This window comes from Dromiciops gliroides, chromosome 2, assembly GCF_019393635.1.
Source record: "Dromiciops gliroides isolate mDroGli1 chromosome 2, mDroGli1.pri, whole genome shotgun sequence".
In the NCBI taxonomy this organism is placed as follows: Eukaryota; Metazoa; Chordata; class Mammalia; order Microbiotheria; family Microbiotheriidae; genus Dromiciops; species Dromiciops gliroides.
In genome coordinates, this window is record NC_057862.1 from 391,271,219 (window position 1) to 391,288,413 (window position 17,195).

Here is a 17,195-nt window from a genome sequence, read left to right on the forward strand (position 1 = left end):
TGAAAATGAAGAAAAGGGAGATGGATCCTACATCTATTCAAGGGAAAAGAGAGCAGGCATATGGTATATGGTACACAAGACAGACATCCACATCAGCTCCAGGTGCAAAACAGATTTTTAATCAGAACAGCAATGAAAGAGCAAGGGGTTAGGGTGAAGCAGCCTCAAAATGGAGTGGTGTTGGCACATAGGCGGGCAGGCCTTTGCATAAGAGGCCAGGAAGGTAAAAGTCTGCCTAAGTCTCCATGAGGGGCCCTGGTAGAAGACATCTGGCCTCCCTTTGGAAAATTTATATAACTCGTGTCTTCTCCCCTAGCTCAAACCCTGAGACCACTCTGGGTCAATGGCCCTGGATGACATTCCAGCTCACATCCACAGCGATGGCAATGGGACCACAGACCAGAGACAAAATCCAACACCACTGTGCTTGTCGGGGTGTTCCCCTATCCCAAAAGGAGTGGTACCCAGACCTGGGTGGGGGTGTGGGGGGGTGTGAAAGAAGCTGAGGGGATGGGCCTGGGCAGTGAAATACAACTTTTTTTTTTTAAAGAAAAAACAACCCTGATATCAAGAGTAGAGAAGAAACACTTAATGAAAAAGGGGGCTTCTATAGGGAAAACCTACAAAACCCAGCTCCTGGTAACAGCTCATTGAATTGAAGAAAACTTGGAACTTAAGTGCTGACAGCATCAATCCTACCCCAGTTCACCACCTGTGTTCTTGAACCCAAATGTTCAAGAGCTAGAGTGCTGTAACTTGGCCCCGAAGCAAGTCACTCACTTACCTCAGCCCTAAAATGGCTCTAACAGTGTAAGGCCAGCTTTCCCAAAGGAAGGTGTTGTTACCCCCTCTGTCTTATGCCCTTGAACCTGGGAGAATCCCACTGGCATGCACTTGCTTTCCAGAGGAAAAAGGGAGTTGATAACAAGTTCCTCCTTTTCAATGGCCCTATAGTGGGCTACCTATAGCCAGCACAGTGCTACAAGTGTAGGATGGTATTTGTCTAACCTTAAAGCCGGCTCTAACTACAGGCATCCAGGAGCCAAGATCTCCCCTAGATCAGCCCCAAATCCCACCAGTGTCTCTCACTTACCATGCACTGAGGGAAAGCTTTCATACAACAGGACCGATACAACCATCTAGAGGCCTTTGCCCTCACCTCCCAAAAGCCTAGTACCCACCCAGAGGATAACCACCAGTGCTGAGAATAAGACTGGATTATCTTAGATTCTCACAGCAGCAGCAAAAAAGTGAAGCAATATGGCTATACCCAGGGAGGACTGCAGACCTGAGCACCACAGAGAAAAAGAGCTAGAACATGTGTGGTCGTAATTGTTCTTTGCCTCATCACAGCCAGGATACATTGACATTGCCTCTAGCCTTGTATTGTCACTGGTCCCTGGCGCAAAGCCCCCTTCTCAGGCCTCAGGAGATCAAGTATGGAAACTGTGCCCCTGAAATCAACACCAGGTTTGTAAAAGAAGAGCTTGGGAAGGAGGGAGGAAACTCACAAAAAATAGCCAGGAAAAGAGCCAGGGCTGCTCTTTCCTCCTGATCTCCTTTATTCTCCAGCCCTTTGAGTACCCTGAGGTGGGGACTGGTCTATGTTTTCCTACCCCCACTAGGAGCAACTGCTACTCAACACTCAGAAAGGCAACAGGAAATAGGAAGAAAGTTAATGGAAACAGTAAAACGTATCAATCCCCCACAAATATGATGGTACAGAGCAGATTGAGCATGTGAAGTGGGACTAGGAATTCGGGTGGGGTGAGAACAGAGGTGGGGTGGGGGTCAGGTAGCCATAAGGACCCTGCTTCCCCAGGAGGATACCCTCATATCGCCTCTAGGGTAAGGGCAGGAGACTGGCCACGCTTTGGTCATTCTTCCCATTCTGGGTCCTTCAGCACTTGTACTGTGGGTGTTCACATATCCTGGAGAATTGCCTCAAGGACCAGAGAGATCAGCAGGGAGGTGGTATTGGAAAAGTGAAGGGAGCAGGGTGAGGGAGCTGGTGACCTCCAGGGTAGCGGTGGTTGATCCCCCGCCTCTCTTCTATGATGATGTGACAGGTTGGATCGGCAGCAGGCTACCAAACTTAAAGTGCTGGATCACAGGAAACTTCTCCAGGCACTGGAGGGAACACAAAAAAGAGAGTGAGAAAAAGTAAGTTACTATTAGCAGCTAGAAGGGCCTCTACACAACCATTAGTTTACCTATTGGACCAAGAGTCACACTTCTAAATCAGGCCTAAGTATACATGAGGCTGAGCATGACAGCCTACAGTGGAGCATCAGAGATAGCCACTCTGAAGAAGTTTAGAGGAAAAGATTCTCCACCTCTGGGCCTACACAGAGGAAATACCAGGTGTTTCTACACTGATCCCATCTTTCCTGATGACCTTTCTCTTCTACCTAATAAACTACCTATCTTCCATCTTAAATTGCTACCAAAAGAGAACATCCTTCTGGGAGAAACCCAATCCCACCCAGAGAATCCCTCCAGGAAGGGGAAAGACCGTAGGGATAAAAAGGGAAGCCAAGAATCAAGAAATAGCACTGGAGATAGGACAGAGGATAAAAGTTTAAGGCTAAGAAGCCAAGAGAGCAGCTCCCAGAATCACTTGGATGAGTCCTATCCTGGGTCCCCTAGGGATGAGGCCAGAAATCATTTTCACACCAGTGCACAGGGCAACAGCCAAGGACCCAGCTCCACAATTCTGAGCTCACTGGAGTGAAGGCGTCTTGGCACTCCAAAGCAAGACAATAAGAACCAGCTGAAATCCTCCCATCCCCAACAATAACTCCCAGTATCCTAACACACTGTACAAGAAAAAGAGAGGCTAAGCAAGGGAGCTGTAAACACTGTGTAAGCCAAACCTAACCCAGACCTTTAGCCTGAAGGCTCTGGTGATATAAAAGGGAGATTTACCAATGGAAAAGGCATACAGCTACAGAGAGGTAGGTTCTTATGGTCCAAAGCTTTCAATCAAAGGGCAATGCTCTATCTACCTATGAGCATTCAAGAACAGAGACTCAAAATGTATCTTCCAATGTACCAACTCCCTCAGAAAATAACACAGACACACACACACACAGAGGCCTAGAGTACTGTCTCCTGGCCTCTGCTACTAAGATACCTAAGCTTTCTTCAAGGCCTAGCTCAGGTACCACTTTCTCTGTGAAGCTTTTCCTGGTCTATCTAGTGTTAATTTGAGGAGGGAGAAAGTACTATCCTGCATTTACTTACTTGCGTGCATCTAGTTTCACAAAGTAGACTGTAATCTCCTTGAGGACAGGAACTGTTTTTCATTCCTGTCTTTGTATTCCCAGTGTCTTCCATCTTAGTGCTTGTTGAAGTGAATATGGATCTAAACCTACCATTAAGTCCTATCCTTAAGTCTTCTAGCTCCAGTCTGGGTTCCAAAGAAAGACAAAGTAATTCAAACTGCTAACCATTCACTTGCTCTGAATGGTGAGTGACTTCAGGCATGAGGGTCTCTACAACACTGACACAAAGCCTCTTCTCATGTCTCCTGCCACATTAACACATTGGGAGTATGACTCCTGGGTAAGACTGAGAGATGGATTGCCACTGCTGAAGAGAATAGTGCAAGAACCAAACTATGGCCCTGATCTCCAAGTCTCAGGGGGCAAAAGTAAGTCACAGTCATGAAATTAGACTTACAACAAAGCTTTATCTTCTCACCTCAACAGCCAACTACAAAAGAAAGGGGGGAGTTTCATGGGGTTGAGTCACATGGAATTGAGGTCTCACAGGCCAACATCCTCATGGGGCCAGGAAGAAGGGCTAGGCCAAGTCTCACTAGAAATGGGAAAACCAGCTTGAGCATCTTCATAAAATGTCAGAATATTGAAGCTGAAGGAGAGGAAAAGCCCCACATGACAGTATAGGACAGCTTCAATCACAGCTAGACTCCAGGGGGTAAACAGAGACAGGAGAGAGCAAACAGTTGGGCGGGGAAGGGGAAGGTCATCCCCAGTGAAGAACATGACAGCGGACAGAAGCAAAGGCAGCTACCATTGCACTTAAGTCATCAAGAAAGTAGTGGGAGTTTAGAAAGCCTCTCCCCCAACCCCCACCCCACCAGGGCCCTGGAATTCTAACAAGGGTTAAAGGTCAGTTTGCTTCAAGAGAATCAGCCAAGACAAGGATCCTTAGTGAGGGGATAGATGATCTCTCTCTTCCACCCACACAGCCTTCATCCCAAATCCTACTTTCTTTGTGGACCAAGCACTGGCATATCAAGTCCAGAGAATTCAGGAACACATCCTGTGATTTTCATTCTCCCATTCCCAAAGCCTGCAGGGCACTTAGAGCAACAGTCTAAGTGGGGAGTCTGAACTAGTCACAAAAAAGGGGCTTTGGGGGACAGGAACATTTAATCCTTTGGGAATGGAGCAAATGGGAGCCTCTGGTCAGCACAGTAACTCAGCAAGACCAAGCTTTGCTAATTGTCCCCCTAGAGGCCAACACCCTGGGCCTGAGTAAGAACAGTTCCACTGCTGTCCAGGGAACTCCCTCCTCCTACCACATCCTTCCATGCCTTAGGCACAAGCTAGGAAGCTAGAATGAGAGGCCTTTCTTAGATTCTGGCAATTGAAAAAGTAAGGGCCAAAAAAGGACCCAAACAGACAACTCTGGAGAACCTAGAAGATGAAAGTCCTTCCAAAAGCAACTATGCTGCTGACAAGCCTCATATTACACAAACCCAACCCTGCCAGTCTTGCCTTGTCTTTGCTATTGAGAACCTACCAAGTCTGCAAGAAGGACAGGACTAAAAAGACCAAGTGTTGCAAAGTACGGAGTAGCCTCTGGTACATGTTATGTAGGCAGAACGATGCAGTGACAGGGTAAGGGAAGGGATGGGGGAAATATGGGAAGTAGGTGACGAGGACATAAGAGCCAACTACCTCCCCCCTACACAAACCCTAAGAGATCAGGTTGGGATAGGGAAAGATGACCCTATTATTCTCCTGACAAGGGAGAGGAGAGAGAGCTAGGCTGCAGCCGGAAGGAGCCAGCACAGCTCCTGCGAATGACGCCTCTTAGATTAGAGAGGTATGTGGGTTGGAACCTAAACACAGGATGTGAAGTTCAGAGGAAGGGGAGGGGGGAGGGGTGAAAGGAAGGGAGAGAGGGCTAGGCCTGGTCAGCTCCAGCTCCATTAACCCTTTCAGGTGTTTGGATTAAGTAACAATGCCTAACATATTCATAGAATTTTGGGTGTTGCAAATCACATCATTCCACTCACAACCTTTACAACTTTATACCCTCTAAAAAGATGGAAAAGCAGGAAGACCATTTCTTTCCAGAAACAGAACAAAGGGTCTAAGAGTCAAGAAAAACAGACCATCTCCATTTAGACAGCAAAAGGATACAATAAAGCCAATCCCCAGGACCAGTCTGAGACATGAAAAAGGGCCCTCAAGAATCCATGTTCTTTATTCTTTAATTCTCTGGGCAGGAAGCCTGAGGCCTGATCCCACTTCCCCTAGTCACGAATAGCAATCCCACTGGTTCTAACCTCTTCGGGCAGGCAAATAGTTTCAGGACTGATTTGAAGAAGTGAGAAGGGCTAGACTTCTAAATTCTCATTAGCTAAGAGCAGAGGAAACCGCCCTGTGGAAGGCAACCTATCCACTAGCACCTGGGAGTGGGACTGGATAATTGCCCTCTAAATCTGATGAACTCTAATGAAATAAAGGGGAATGTGGGGAAGGATTTAAGCAGAAGAGGTTAAATAAATTGGTTAAAGTTACTGAGAGAGAAGACCTTAAGAAACCACGTCTTCTCACTCCCAGGTTAGAGTTCTGCCTATTATATTTCTAATTTAACCCATAAAAGAGGAAGAGACAATTCTTTCCAGGGACTGAATTATATCCAGAATAGGAAGAGTAGGCAGAGGGGATAGGAGGCAGCTGACTAGATCTCCCACCAAAACTCACCTCAGCTTTATACATGCGGATCAGGCCCTGGTTCACCTTGGACCAGGAAGGTACAGCACTGATGTTCCACAGCTGGTTGGAGTGCTCAGCAAAGGGGCCGGTCTTCATCTGGAAGGGACAATGGAAGAGTTCAGGGAGCTGGGGGATGGGAAGGAGGGGGTATACCAAGCCAGCAGGGAAGTTTATCCATAGCCACAGTGACTCAGAGTCACACTAATTTCAAACAAACATTCAGGGTGACCCTGGTCCTGATTCTATGCTTATACATGCTTATCCCTTTTCTGTCTTTACACAAGAATTCTTTGCCTCCCCTGACAATCACCTTTCTGCCCCATATACCTGTCTGATAGAAATGGTCTCCCCCACCGCCACCAAAACAGCAGACACTAGAAGATAAAATTCCCATTCTAGCAGTTGGTACAGCTTCCATCCATTCCCCTAGTGCAACACTGCTGAGCTTTCCAATGCTATGACTCATTCTCACTCAGATAAACAACTCCCCCTAAGTTCCCCCCACCAAACACACACAGCAATACAAAGGGTAGCCTCCTTCTGATAGAAGCTCTCAGCTTGTACCTGCCACAAAGCCTAGTGTAGGAATAGGAAAGGGGAGTTGGGAGGGAGGGGAGTGGAAGGGAAGGCACAGAGATGGTCTGTCTTTGGATGGTTGCTGTGGGTGAAGAAATTAAAACAGGTATTCCACTGCACTCCATGTGGCAGAAAGGTCTTTGGGATACAGTGGAGTTGAGAAGACCTTTTTAAACAACCAGCCCAAATATTCTCTGCCAGTCACAATCAGAGAGGTGGAAAGAACCCTGGCAGCAGTAAACAGCAGGCACAATCACAAGGACCACTCTGATCCTTGGCCCCTTCTCCTTGGAGAGTGGTTCAGACCCTCAGGGAGAGAAAAAAAAATTCGGTAGTCTGCTCTGCTGAGTGAAGTTCCCATGACATCAGAAACCACAGCACGGAGGCCAAGAGGCTTCTATTTCCCTGAGTAGATCTTTCTACCATCATGAGGCAAACACATTTTTACTTATTAACTAAACAGTTAGTAAGCTCTACCCTCTCACACATCTAGACACCCACATCTTACGGAAAGGTTGGTGATATCGGGGCTCCCTGTACCCAGCACATATGCCAGAAGAACAGGACCCAGAGCAGGGCTCAGCTTGACAAATGAGGAGCATGTCAGGTCCTATATTATAGCAACAGCCTTAGGCTAGTGCATTATCATTAAGCCTGTTCCTGGGAATGAAAGAATAGCACCAAACCTACTACCTGTTGGGGCTGAGTTCCTTTTTACATATGGCAAATAAACCAAGCACTTCACAACGATTCTCTCTTCTTCTCATTCACATGACCCTGACCCTCCTCCTACCCCAGGCCTTGCAGTGAGGGGACTATCTCTGTTTATTCGGACTAGGATAGAAAAATTTTGCATTTTACTAGAGAAGGTGGGTTTTATGGACACCAAGGCAGAAATAGGATTAGAACTCAGACATTATTCATTCAGTCCTATCCCTCTTAGTCTTACAATTGCTTAAGGTACTAGCCAATCATAATACCCTGAAGCACCATCATCTCTCCAATTACAATGACTTATGGAGCACTTAATATTTCAATTAAGAAAAGCAGCTCTTTTCACCAGCGTAACCTTTCACACCCAATGGGATAGGCACAAAACATTAGGACCCCAAAGATGCTGGACATACAAGTTCAGTGACCATGACAACTAATCATTGCACTCACTAGGAAGCAGCGCCCCATTTCCTGACTATTCAGCTCCTCAACTCCAAGGGAAGCAGAGGAGGCAATGCCAAGACGAAGGCTCCTAAACACACCATGCTCCCACCCACAGCTTTGTCTGTGCTGCTCTCCCCCAACTACAACATCCTCTCCACTCTTTTCTATCAATCCAAATTTTACTCATCCTTCAAGGTCCAGCTTACATCCCATAAGCTCCATGGAGTTTTCCTACTCCTTTCTTTTGTGTCCCACAGCATTTACTATCTATAGTATTCATTTTGGCAATCATATAGTGCCTTGTTTGATTTCTAGTTGATTTACAAGTGTTTGTGTCATCTCAACTTGACCAGGGGAAAGGAGGGGGAGGAGCAACCAGGTTAAACAATTGTGAGAAGGAGAAGGAAGAAGAGGAGGAGGAGGAAGAGGAAGAGGACACCTAACACTGGTACATTGCTTCAAGGTTTTGAAAGTGCTTTACAAATATTATCTTACAGCAGTTAAGTGGTTCGCCCAGAGTCACACACCTAGCATAAAAGGTCAGATTTGAACTTGGGCCTTCCAGACTCCAGGTCCAGCCCTTTATCCACAGGGCCACCTAGTTACCCCCACAGTGCTGAGTACAAGCAAGTATTCCTAAGAAAGAGGTTAATAGTTTAAATGCTTGTTGAAACTAGTTGGATAGGGAAATGCTTTGGAACCCTAATGCTTTACACTGCTGCAGCAAGTCAAATTCCTTATTCCATGGGTTTCTGGGAACCAACCCAGTACAAGTATATTGCTAAGGTTAGAAATTAAAGCTCTCTAGCTAATTCTGTGGTGCCTTATTCACAACCTAGGACACTACATTCCGGTGAAATATTCCCAAGAAGGCCTCTTTGGTCTGCTGGGATAGGATTTGGTCATGCTCTCATTGAGTCAGAATCCCCTCCCCACAAAGGCTGAAAAGGAAATAGAAAAGAGAACAAGAATACTACCAAAGACCCAGTATGGTGGGAACTGGCCCATTTCTGAGGGGTTGGCCATTGCTGGGTCACTGCAAGGAGAGTTATAATTGTTTAGGAAAGCAGAGGGGAAGAGAAGAGAAGGAATAGGGGTGAGAAGAAAAAATTAGCTCATTCTAGCCACAAAGGGAGAAAAGAGAGAGCTCACTAGAGCAAGCAAGCAAGCTGCAGTCCCGCAGTGACCCCAGGGGAATTGAGTGAGTCAGAGCAGCCATATTGAGCAGGAAATTACTCACAGACGCTGCGTTCCTGCCTCTCTGCTCCCAAGAGAATCGGCCTTTTGTAAATGGTTCCTCTGTCAGTAACTGGGGGGGGGGGGGGATGCTTGGGGGGGGAGGGGAAGGGAGAGAAGAGGGAGGAAGGCTCTGTGCAGTACCTTCCTGTCAGCTCCTTCCCTTCAGCTGAAATCTGATCCCTCCCTTCCCAAAACTCCAAATTTAGAAGCCAGATTGAAACTGAAATTCTTTTCCTGCCTGCCCTGGGCTCTTAAAGGCACCAGAACTACATTTCCCAGGGCAACAGGCTTCCTAGAACACAGTCTCCAATATCTAGGATACACAGGATCACCAAAGAACTGAGATTTCCCCTAAGAGCCTCCAGGGTATATGGTTGGTTCTCTCTCTCTCTCTCTCTCTCTCTCTCTCTCTCTCTCTCTCTCTCTCTCATGGTTCTGAAGTCCATTTCTAACTAATTCTTTAAGGATTTGTTTCTTTTTTAATCCAAAAACTATATAATAAACTCAAAATATTGGACTTATCCAAATGCCTCAAGCTCTTGCCTAAGACCTCCATCTCCAGGTGTGTTATTGAAGCCCCTTGGCCTCCACAATGAATTGCTCTTCCTCCTTAGGTATTATATGCATTTCTTTTTATTGCAGTGTATAAGATTTGATCACTCAACATTTACACAGTAGTGCAGGGCTGATGGGGGAAGTGGGGCTGGTAGTGCTATAAGGAGGAGGCAGAAAGAGAGAGGATGCACAAATTAGAGTGCTGGAGGAGAACAACAGGCATACAACACCACTAGTCACATTCATAGATTTCTGTGCAAATGTGTAAATTAAAATTAATCCTTACCATGATCAGGCCCTTGCCTAGTATATCTCCTAATATTCAACTACTAATATTGTTTTAGAGCAGGAAATAAGGAGACTTAGGCCAAAAAAAAGTAGAGAAAGAGAGCTAGGGAAAAAGGTATGAAGAAAGGAAAAACTTTTAACCCTCTCCCCACCTTTTATACATCAACTCCCACCCTTTTCAATTTCACCAAATCCTAAGTGTTCAATATGCCTTCAGTGCCACCTAGTGGCTGTTAATGGGTTTCCTTTTGTTGCAGGAACTTGGCAACTCAAATTTCAGTAAAAGCTATTTATCAGAAATATGAACTGTAATCTCCTGCATGCTTTGAGTTTCAGACTACTCCAGTTTTGCCTAGACCCAGGAGGCTAGAGTTAACAGGGAGAAGTAAAACAGCTACTAAACAGCTTAAGTTTTTGTTATTATTCAGTCATTTTTCAGTCAGATCCAACTCTTTACGACCCCATTTAAGGTTTTCTTGGCAAAGATATGGGAGTAGTTTGCTATTTCCTTCTCCAGCTCATTTTACAGATAAGGAAACTGAGGCAAACAGGGTTAAGTGATTTGCCCAGGGCCACACAGCTAAAACGTGTCTGATGTTAGATTTGAACTTCCTGATTCCAGCCCCAGTACTCTATCCATTTCACCACCTAGCTGCCCCACTTGTTCTTACTCACCAAAAAAATGAAAGGAAGAAAAAGATCCTTCTACAAAACACAACTGAATTCTCCTATCCTAGCTCTTCTCATTTGCAATTTCTACTTTCATAGACATTCTCATTTCCACTTTAAACACAAGCAAAAACATGTGACTATCTCTCAAAGCAGCAAGCCAGGCAGTACCTGAGTCCTCTCATCTAGGTCTCCCCAACCCCAATGACCTTGGTCCCACTACAATACCAAAAGCACAGCTCCTGGAATGAAAAACTGGCCAAGCAGCCATCAACTCCACATTCTTTTTTCTTGGGGAGGGGGGCGGGAGAGAGAGAAGAAGTCTTTCCTTTTTTTAACCTCTGATTTCTGAAGGGGCCAGAGCTTAATGACACTCACAGAGTAACTTTTGTATTACAGACCAACCAATGTCCATTCCTAAAAAGCTAAGACTGAAGAGGGGTTAAGTGGGATATAAGCCACAAGAATAGTGACGATGTGTAACATTCTGTCAATCTAGAAAGCACATGGGCCTGAAGCTAGAAGGCATTTAGTAGATGCCAGGTCTTCCAGGCATATGTGTGTACAAGAAGCTCCCCACTTCTCCTTATGTTTTTTTGAAGAAGAAAAAAAAAAACTAACTGTAGAAGTGTAAGAAATTATGGCCCTACAATGAGAATGGAAACATTTGGAATAACCTCACTAGATTCTGTTACATGTTATATGTTACATGTTCTCATTAGGTTTATGCCCACCATAAAATCATGATGTGATCATTGAAGGGGAAGCTGGAAATGGCTTTTTTGGGTTTTCTTTCTCCATAAAGTACTTTTCTTTACTCCCTAGGAACAGATACCATGGCTCCTCAGATTAAATCTATCCCCTATTTTAGTACCAAAGCTCATCTTTATGAAGGGTCATGTTTCCCTTAGGTCCGTCCCCAAGAAGGTTCAGACATAGGGACTCTAAATTGGAGAATGTCATCTACACATTCTCTCTACCCCCAAAAAGAAAACCATAGTCCTCCTCACCTCAGTAATAAATAGGATGCATTCCAGGAACATGTAGTCCTTGTGATTCTCATTCACTGCTTTCTCATCCACAAAGTGCCTAGGCTCCAGGTATGGATGTTCTAAGAAAGGTAGAAAACCTCATAGTGAAGAAACTAGCCCTTGAAACTACGTACTCCTCAATTACAGTCATATATTGTACCTAATTCTACAGCCCAGCTACAAATAATAATAATAATGATGATAGCCAGCATTTATATAGCACTTTAAGGTTTACAAAATAATTTATAAATATGATCTCATTTTATCCTCACAACAACCCTGGAAGGTAGGTGCTATTATTATTCTCATTTTTACAGATGAGGAAACTAAGGCAAACAGAGGTTACGACTTGCTCGGCGTCACACAGCCGAGTAAAATTATGAGGCTGAATTTGAACCCAGGTCTTTCTGACTCCAGATCCAGTGCTGTATCTACTTCATCACCTATCTGCTTATCAGAGACAAGTAGAGAACACAATGGACTCCAAAGAATCAGTAGCTAACCTAGACATGTAATTTGCATTTGATTCACTCCAAGCAAAACAGAAAATAAAGCAGACCTGCCCTTTTCTTCAATTCTCGCTTGGTCAAGATGAGTGGACCCAGAAGTTGGGAGTCAAAGTATGCCTTACCTTGGGTTTGACAAGGACCTTAACAAATCAGGAGCTGACTTGTGCTAAGAAAAACAAAAGAGTCCTGGGGTTCAGGGTGGGGGGCAGGGAAGGAAGAGGGAATGACATTTTTCTGATGGACTCTGCATATTGCTCAATAACAGAGGATGACATTAGATCTTACTGGTCACTAAGCCAAGAGTATCCCTCATTTTAAATATAAAAATACCACAGCTGCTGCCAGGAGCTGGGGTCTAAATTTCACATCAACTCATTAAGTTGTATGGAAGAAGCCTTGCTCCTTCAGTCCTTGTCACTTCCCATTATCTCTGTAGTGCTCTACCTCCCTCTCCCATGGCATCACCACACCCGCTCACAGCATAAGGTCAACAACAAACAGCCTCAGTCAAGAGCTGATTTAATGCCCTGGTTCACAAGCTGTCACTGGCTGCCAAGTAGACAGGAGGTATAAGGGGAAAGAGAAAGGAAGAGAGGGAGTACAGGAAGATGGGCTAGAGGGAGGAAGAGTCTTCTTTGGTACCTATAAGCTGAGAACTGCCCCAGATGAAGGGCAAAAACTGGAAGTCATCTAGACCCCACACTCCTTGGCTTCCTGCTGGCTCCATCCTGTAGGTTTTCTGAAGTTTCCTCATAACTTCAAGGTACCTGAGGTGAAAAAGACAGGGAAAAGTACAAGACAGATTCTCAAGCCTTCTATACCAAAGAACAAAGGCGTGAAAGAGATAGCTTGGGAGCAAGTAGTTCCCATTTTGATTAAAATCTCCATGTAAAAAGTCTGTCTTACTTTTACACATTGAGAATTCATGGTATTGAAGAAAGGCCTGTACCTTAGGTCAGGCCACCTAAACCCTAATCCCGGCTCTGCCACTGACTTCCTAGATGACCTTGGCCAAGTCAAATTCTCTGGACCTCAGTTCCTTCATCTATAAAATAAAAAAGTTAGACTAGTCTGTAGAGGTCCCTTCTAGCATTATATCCCCATCTACTTCATCAATCTTTGATGTTCCTGAGAAGCACCTTACCTTCTTTTTTTTTTTTTTTTTTGCGGGGCAATGGGGGTTAAGTGACTTGCCCAGGGTCACACAGCTAGTAAGTGTCAAGTATCTGAGGCCGGATTTGAACTCAGGAACTCCTGAATCCAGGGCCGGTGCTCTATCCATTGCGCCACCTAGCCGCCCCCAGTACCTTACCTTCTAAAGTGGAGAGAATGCTATTCTTAAACTGCTCAGGGCCGTGACTACTTCGCAGTGGGTCAGAGAATATGTGACATTAACATTTGGAATAAAGCACTGAGGACTCCTGCTCAAGCTTGCTAAGATACTACTAGGGGACAAAAGACCATTGGTAAGGAATTTCTTCAACCTTTCTTTGGCATCTATTTACTTGGGAGATAACTAAACTCTATCAGCAGAATGAAGTTTTACAGAAAACCTGAAAAACTAAGCGATCTAGGGAAGGTATGAGGAGGATAAGAAGAGCAGCACAGCCATCAGACTGCTTAGTAGAGCTCCCTAGCTCTTTATCCCTAGGCTCCACCATAATAGCATGGAAACAAAACAAACTCCACTCCCACCAGGCCCATCCCGCCTTTCCCTCACCGGTTAAATACTTTGAAGACGATGGCCATTTGGTCATCTACCCTGAGGACCCCAATCTTGCAGAGACAGCAAAGGAAGGCAGCAAAGGCTGCTTCATGACCTGAAAGAGGCAAAGGGAAAAAAACAACACAGGTTGAAGGAGACCACAGCTTCCATATGGATTTCTTCTTGCCCTCCTAAACTGTCCCCAAAAGATAAACAAATAGGTATCTTCCTCCAAAGGGAATACACTGAGTTAGAATCTAGATCTCATACAGGCTCTTCTCCACCCAAAATGGATTAGGCCTTTTCTAGCTCTACTAGTGTTGTAAACCTATTCCTAAATATATCTGGGGTATTAGGGAAGGAAGGAAGAAGGAAGGAGAGAGGGAGGAAGGAAGGAAGGAAAGAAAGAATGAATGAATGAACGAAAGAAAGAAAGAAAGAGGGGGCAGCTAGATGGCGCAGTGGATAGAACACTGGCCCTGGAGTCAGGAGTACCTGAGTTCAAATCCAGCCTCAGACACTTAACACTTACTAGCTGTGTGACCCTGGGCAAGTCACTTAACCCCAATTGCCTCACTAAAAAAAAAAGAAAGAAAGAAAACAGGAAGGAAGGAAGAAGGAAAGGAAGGAAGGAAGGAAGGAAGGAAGGAAGGAAGGAAGGAAGGAAGGAAGGAAGGAAGGAAGGAAGGAAGGAAGGAAGGAAGGAAGGAAGGAAGGAAGGAAAAGAAAAAAGATAGAACTGCATATTATCAGACATATACAATTCAACCTGTATTAAATACTGAGAACTCTCTTCTCTCCATTCCCCACCATCTACACAGCAGGTTGAGCTGACCAGATCAAAATCAACTGCTAATTGGCAGGGCTTTGCCTAGACAAGTTCAACCTCAAGAGCAACACTAAATTCCCTGCTGATTATTTGCTATGTTTACACACACACACACACACACACACACACACACAGAGACAGACAATTTTCTACTTTGTTTTAGGCAGTTAGGTGATGCGCTGGGCCTGGAGACCCAAGTTCAAATCTAGCCTCACACACTTACTAGCTGCATGACTTTGGGCAAGCCACCTAATCTGTTTGCCTCAGTACAGCATCTACCTCCCAGAGCTGTTGTGAAGATCAAATGAGTTAATATTTGTAAAGCACTTAGCATGGTGCCTGGCACAGAGTAGGCATTATATAAATGTTGTTGTTGTTAGCAGAATGTGTTTTCTTTAGGAACTAACACATTTTAAGTCCTCAATAAATATCATTCAGCTGCACTGAACTCAACCCAGTCAAAGCCTCAACCAACCATCGACTATGGCAATGCTCAAAAAACAGAGACTTGAAAAAGCACACATAGCCATCTTGTTTACCTGGAGTCTTTAATTTTTGGTCTTGGTTAAATCCTCCCAAATGTACAATTCAAAGCAATTATTAAGTATTCCCTCCATCTAGAGAACAAGTCAAGACAAAATGTACTCAGGAGCCCAAGGCCTAATTGGATTTTCTCAAACTCTTGCTTTAAAACCTAGGTACTGGCCAAAGCCAGAGGCCTTAGCTACTGCTACCACAAGGAGCGTACATGGCTGTACATTTCAGCTGAGTTTTTTTTTTTGGTTGGGGTAATGAGGGTTAAGTGATTTGCCCAGGGTCACACAGCTAATAAGTGTCAAGTGTCTGAGGCCAAACTTGAACTCAGGTCCTCCTGAATCCAGGGCCAGCACTTTATCCACTGTGCCACCTAGCTGCCCCAGCTGTACATTTCAGAATGGAGAAGACAGACAAATCCGTTTCTTCTAAGTTTCCCTGGGTACAAGGGTACCTGGCATGAAAAATACACTTCTTTTATGGTGACCAAACACACCTTCTTCATAAGGTCAAAGTCAGCCTGGAAGCCCCAAAAGGAACCCAATAACACAGGTCAAGAAGACAGAGAACCTCAGGGAAAGCAGTTATCAAAATGCAAGGATACCAAGAACATGCCCCAAGAGCAAACCAGCCCTGTAAGAAGTTTGCAGAGCTCTACAGAACTCTACCTGTAGATGCTGAGGAAAAGAAACACAAGCAACACACAGTAAGAGTAACACAGATCCATCTTGAAGGGAAAACAGAAAAAACAAAGTATCAGGGATTCCTATTTGGGGCAGCACTTCCCCTAGTGGACCAAACTAACACCACACAAGCCATGTGCTATTCTCAAACTCAAAACGCTGTTCTTCTCCAAAGCTTTTCATTTCTAGAATATAGCAAATTTCATAAAGGCTACATTTCACAGACACAAGCTACAAAAACTTCTGGGACTCCTGCTTACCAAGGATGACAGTAGAACAGCCAAAAACAAGCAAAAAAAGGCAAAGAAAAAGCGAAATAATCACCTCCTCCCACCACCCAAAACCCTTGACCAGGCAAGAGTAAATTACCTGTGCCATAATCAATTCGGGTAGGGTTTCCCACTGATTCCTTTAAGTAAAGGGCCACCTCAGGTACAGCAGCTGCCAGATGGCCAGGGACCACTGTGGCCACGAGATTTTCTGCTTCCTGATGAAACAAGATAGAGAAAATTAGGACCATATTGCTCAGCATTCAGAATGGGCAGCTGAAAAATATGAAAGTAAAGAAAGTCAGGGGGGTAGAGGGGAAAAAAGCATCCACCATCAATTTCACTTGTCTCCCCAGTAGATGGCTAGCCTCTACACCTCTGCCCCACTCCCCTGCTTGGTCATTATAAATGGCAGCCTCTCCTGAGTCCAAAGGAGAGAAGCTGTGAAAACAGCACAGAAAAGGAGCCCTCATTGACACATTAAGGAGAGCTGATTCGGTGCATGACTGAAATAGTGAACAAAAAGACTAGCTTTAGAAGGGACTTCTGTCCTTTCTCAGGCTAAAGTAAGAGAATTCTGCTATAAAGCCTCCACTCCCTTACTCCAGAAGGTAAGAAGACTCTACTTTCTGATTGAAGCACAAACTCCTTTGTCTGGTGTTCAAGGCTTTCCACAATGTGACCTTTCCAGTCTTTTCATTATTTCATGCCTTATATGTGCCATTCAAAATGAACCTCTCTACTCCCAAATATTCCAAAACCTTCTATACCTTTATTTATGCAAAATCCTATGCCTAAAATGCCTACCTTTTTAACTGTTAAAGCTCAAGTCAAATGCCACCTTCTCTACAACTTTCCCCTAAGATATCACATAGCACTTTACTTTAAAATTCTCAAATTCATTTTTTTCTTTCTTTTTTTGCAGGGCAATGAGGGTTAAAGTGACTTGCCCAGGGTCACAGAGCTAGCGTCAAGTGTCTGAGGCCGGATTTGAACTCAGGCCCTCCTGAATCCAGGGTCAGTGCCTTATCCACTGCACCACCTCGCTGCCCCTCGAATTCATTTCTATAATGTTGGGCATATCTATGTTTGTCTTAATCCCCTAGATTGTAACTTCCATGATGGTAAGAATTATGTCCTAACTTTTGTATCTTACCTAATACTCAACACAG

General features: G+C 44.7%; 1 protein-coding gene across 3 annotated transcripts in view; it reads right to left on the minus strand.

The window, feature by feature from the left end:
- Window positions 1-97: 97 nt before the first annotated feature.
- PTPA (protein phosphatase 2 phosphatase activator) overlaps window positions 98-17,195 on the minus strand; it is a 35,649-nt gene continuing 18,551 nt past the window's right edge. For all 3 annotated transcript variants that reach the window (XM_043981988.1, XM_043981987.1, XM_043981986.1), the window contains 6 exons: window positions 16,124-16,241; window positions 13,724-13,823; window positions 12,646-12,770; window positions 11,474-11,574; window positions 5,967-6,074; window positions 98-2,130 (listed from right to left, as the gene is read on the minus strand). In XM_043981988.1, coding sequence (XP_043837923.1) covers window positions 2,053-2,130; window positions 5,967-6,074; window positions 11,474-11,574; window positions 12,646-12,770; window positions 13,724-13,823; window positions 16,124-16,241 — 630 coding nt within the window. In that variant the 3' untranslated portion in view covers window positions 98-2,052. The remainder of the gene's footprint in view (window positions 2,131-5,966; window positions 6,075-11,473; window positions 11,575-12,645; window positions 12,771-13,723; window positions 13,824-16,123; window positions 16,242-17,195) is intronic.